Below are 4,068 nucleotides of genomic sequence, written 5' to 3'. Positions count from 1 at the left end.
GGGCGCACCAATGAGCAATAAAGAGCCTTGAAGCATAGAAGAGCCTTGAAGCATATGTTTGTAATTCAAAAACCATTTTGTTTTAAAATCAGAATCAATTGCAATGTTGTTTGTGTGCGTAAGCCGAGTGTTTTGCTGATAAAAATACGCAATTGTTCCGGTCGATCAATCTTTATTGGCATTTGAAATCTGAAATATAGTATCAAATATTGTCCGGAAGTTGCGTTCTTTGTTTATTGAGCGGGGCTAGTAAACAACAGTTCTAATCAACACTATCGGACGGAGGTTTCCCCAAACATACATAAGAGCTTACACAATTCCTTTATGTTTATGGCTTTTATATACGTATTTTCGGAAAGATTTGAAACGGATCACTGCCGCGATATCAGATAATCAAGAACCTTCGTCATTTATTGCTGATAGCTGCCGTAATCTAACATTTAGCAAGATTCCCAATGGTCGACAACCTATCAGAGAGTTGCAATATACTACAATCGTAGAATTCGTTCAATCATCCCCGAATATACACCTCAATTACGCAACTCTACAGGCGCCTTGCGATCCGATAACGGCTCCGATGCCACCGGTCGATTAGCCACCTTTTATGACCTATTGAAATTTATTAGTTTTCCAACAATTTATAACCTTTCCTGGCTGGCAACGGCTTCTAACTGCATTAGTCTTTGACAAACAGTCGAAGAATAAGGACACCGAAAACATGGTGAACAAACTGGTTCTGGTGTTACTACTGGCCGTGGCCGTAGCAGCACTCACTGAGGCGAAACCGTTCAACCTCCCTCCGATCATTCAGAGGATCCTAGATGCCTACCCGATTCCAAAGGTCCCGGAAGGATACGTGTCTACCAACCCCAAAACGATTGGATATCAGTTCCGCACCCGTGTAGATCATTTCAACCCACAGAACCGAGACACGTTCCTGTTCGAATACTTCTCCAATGATGAGTACTACCAACCCGGTGGACCGATCTTCATCTTCCTCGGTGGAAACTGGCCCTTGATGCAGTACTATATCGAGCACGGCCATTTCCATGATATTGCCCAGTACGAACATGCCTGGCTGTTCACCAATGAGCATCGATATTACGGTGGTAGTTTTCCGACGCCGTAAGTATTTGAATAAGTGACACCCGTGACGCTTTCTCTAAATGAACTGCACTTTTCAGAGATCTCTCAGTGGAAAATCTACGTTTCCTGAAAGTAGAGCAGGCTCTGGTTGATGTTGCCGAATGGATCTATCATTTACGCCACAACGTAGTTCGCGATGATCAAGCACGTGTTATCCTGGCTGGAACTGGTTATGCGGGAGCACTTGCCACATGGATGCGCCAGCGGTACCCACACTTGGTGGATGGAGTTTGGGTTTCCAGTGGACAGGTTGATGCCCGTTTCAACTTTAAAGAGTACGCTTTTGAAATCGGTGAAGTGATCCGAACTCACGGTTCCGATGACTGCTTCAGTACTATCTGGCGTGGTTTCCGTACTGGCGAGAATCTTTTCGATTCGGGACTCTCTACCACCGTGACCGAGCTGTTCAACACCTGTGCACCGGTGAATACAGAAGATCAGCTAGATATCGAAACTTTCTTCTACAATGTCAAGGAAGGTCTTCAGTCAGCGATTCTCCAGTCACCACAGAGACCCGAATCGACAGAAACGCTGTGTCACGAACTGGGTAACAGCACTGCGCAAACTGATTTGCACGTGCTCGCTGAATGGATTGCAAATCATTATAGTAATTTAGACTGTTTGCCATTTGACTTCAACACCACCGTCCAAGCTCATCAGAATATCGAGATTACCGCCCCGGAGAACAGTGTTCTCGGCCTGCGCCAGCGTATTTATCAGTTCTGTACCGAGTTCGGTTGGTTCCTGACAGCGGATTCCGCTGATCAGCCGTTCGGCTACCGTGTCACCATGAACTTCTTCCTGAACTTCTGCCGGGCCGTCTACGGAGACTGGGTCAGCAGCGAAGTCGTTGTGGATGGTGTACATCTGACAAACATGCACTTCGGCGGTAAGAATCCACGTGTTACCAGTGCTCTGTTCACCAACGGTGGGCTGGATCCGATCAGGGACATTTCGATCACTGAATACCACCAGGCTCAATCGGGTGCAATCGTCATTCCAGGCTATTTCAATAGTCCGGATTTGAACTCAATTTCCGGGTACGATTCACCGGCACTACTTGAGGCCAAGCACGAAATTCAGATGTACATCGAGAGCTGGCTGTGGGAGCATATCATTCCCGTTTAGAGTGCTTGGTGAGGTGAACGTTTATTGAATCGTGCTTCGTTGTTAGGTTATATGATGTTGAAGAAAATATATATTTGTGACAACTTTCGCTTCTTCTTCTATTAGAAGTACGTTTTACTTTCCAAGTAAAATATCATATGCTTAATTCCTGATTCATCAATTGATTTCTGATCTTACAAGATTCAAGTATCATGGTTAAGGTTCCTGCTTCTGGATTTCTTCGTATTACACGAACAGCAGATTCAAGGACCATTTCTATGTATTCTCAAGTGATACGATTCTCTACCCATTCATGCCCATTTGAACATGTTTACATTTTTAAAATGTTTGAAAATTTACATGCACACGATTGGAGTTCAGCGCTGCAGCCCAGGCCGGTACGCCATACCATATTGAGAATGAGACAGCCGCCAGGAGACGTCTCGTGCTGCCTCTTGCTGCTCCGTGATTCGGCATTATCCTTGCCAATGCGTTGTTCTCGAAGCCATCTCACAGACATAGTCGACATGGCTGTTGTAATTTAACCGATAGTCGACCATCACACCCGGGTGCTTCAGCGCATGCATAGATGGACGCGACACGCTGGATTTTTTTACAGTTGCTGACCACTACCTCGGTCTTGTGGTGAGCCAGCTGCAACTTGACGTCAGCTATCTAGGTTTCCACGATGCCTATTGTCTCTGTCGTCAACATCTCCACCTTCTCAAGGGTCTTTCCGGTTATCGTCAGGACAACATCATCTGCAAAGGCGACGATCTCAACTCCCCTGGGCAGTTCCAGTGTAAACACTCCGTTATACATTATATTCCAGAGCGTTGGGCAGAGTATGGAGCCCTAAGGTACTCCCGCCGTGATCCTAATCGACCTCTTCCCCATGATTGTTTCGTAGACCAGTACTCGGTTCTGGATATAACTTTTCAGAACCTTACATAGATAGTCCGGAACCCGCATTCTGTGCAGCGCTAAGGCAATCGCTCCCTAGCTGGCACTGTTGAACGCGTTCTTCAGGTCTATCGTTACCACGCACTATGGGAAGGTTCCATACAAACAGGTGGCCAAAAATATTTTGTCTCATATTCTTTCGCGAAAAGCTTGTTTGGGTTATTAATTTTGTACGACACTCATAATGGACGTATCCGAGATAAAAAACCTTAAGGGGAAGGGGGAAGTGGGAGGTTTGGTGTAAAGTATTCAAAGTGAATTCTTTTTTTTCAATAATATAAAAAAAAGACACAGAGTTTTAGTCAATTCAATTACTTTCCATATAATGATGCAAAATTTGAACAATATTTTCTTAAACTTCCATTGGTCAAGTGAATTTCAGAAGACACCTCGAAAAAATACGGTGTGCATCATAACTCAAAATCTACTGGGCCAATCGTTTCAAAATTTTCCACAGTTCTTCTTCACATTATTCTCCAGGTAACTACAAGACCTCTCGATAAAATTATTATCACAACTATTTTTACAGAAAAATGTTGGTAGATTTTTTGAGCGAAAATAGTCTTCATAGTGTTACAAAAACTCAAAAATCGGAGAAAAAATGCAAAAGCTCATGTGCTTTCTAACCCTCAAACAAGTAGTAACGGAATGTGAATGCAAGTCGCGAAAGAGACAAGTAAATATTTTAATTTATTTATTTAAATAGAAGTAAATAGAAAGGAGTTTGAAGTGCATAGGCTATTTAGTGATTATTTCAAGGTAATATCGCTCTTTCAGTTGATTGCTATGGCAATATATCTTCTTCATATTTATAGTTTGCGATTAATTGTTGTTTCATTTGCAACTCTTGTT

The 4,068-nt window shown here is 43.3% G+C and overlaps 1 protein-coding gene across 1 annotated transcript; it reads left to right on the top strand.

The window, feature by feature from the left end:
• Positions 1 to 661: 661 nt before the first annotated feature.
• LOC131684912 (putative serine protease K12H4.7) lies at positions 662 to 2,362 on the top strand. The gene is made up of 2 exons (XM_058968161.1): positions 662 to 1,125; positions 1,185 to 2,362. Exons 1-2 carry the CDS (start codon positions 719 to 721, stop codon positions 2,272 to 2,274), a joined length of 1,497 nt encoding a protein of 498 aa, XP_058824144.1. The 5' UTR covers positions 662 to 718; the 3' UTR covers positions 2,275 to 2,362.
• The last annotated feature ends 1,706 nt before the right edge of the window (positions 2,363 to 4,068 follow it).

This window comes from Topomyia yanbarensis, chromosome 2 (assembly GCF_030247195.1).
Source record: "Topomyia yanbarensis strain Yona2022 chromosome 2, ASM3024719v1, whole genome shotgun sequence".
NCBI lineage: Eukaryota > Metazoa > Arthropoda > Insecta > Diptera > Culicidae > Topomyia > Topomyia yanbarensis.
This window is presented reverse-complemented; position numbering and strand designations above follow the sequence as displayed.

What these genes read in the sequence shown, in the direction of transcription:
- LOC131684912 (XM_058968161.1), top strand. Translation starts at nt 719, where the DNA reads ATGGTGAACAAACTGGTTCTGGTGTTACTACTGGCCGTGGCCGTAGCA. An exon ending in GGTGGTAGTTTTCCGACGCC is followed by an intron (nt 1,126 to 1,184) that starts GTAAGTATTTGA and finishes TGCACTTTTCAG; the next exon opens with AGATCTCTCAGTGGAAAATC.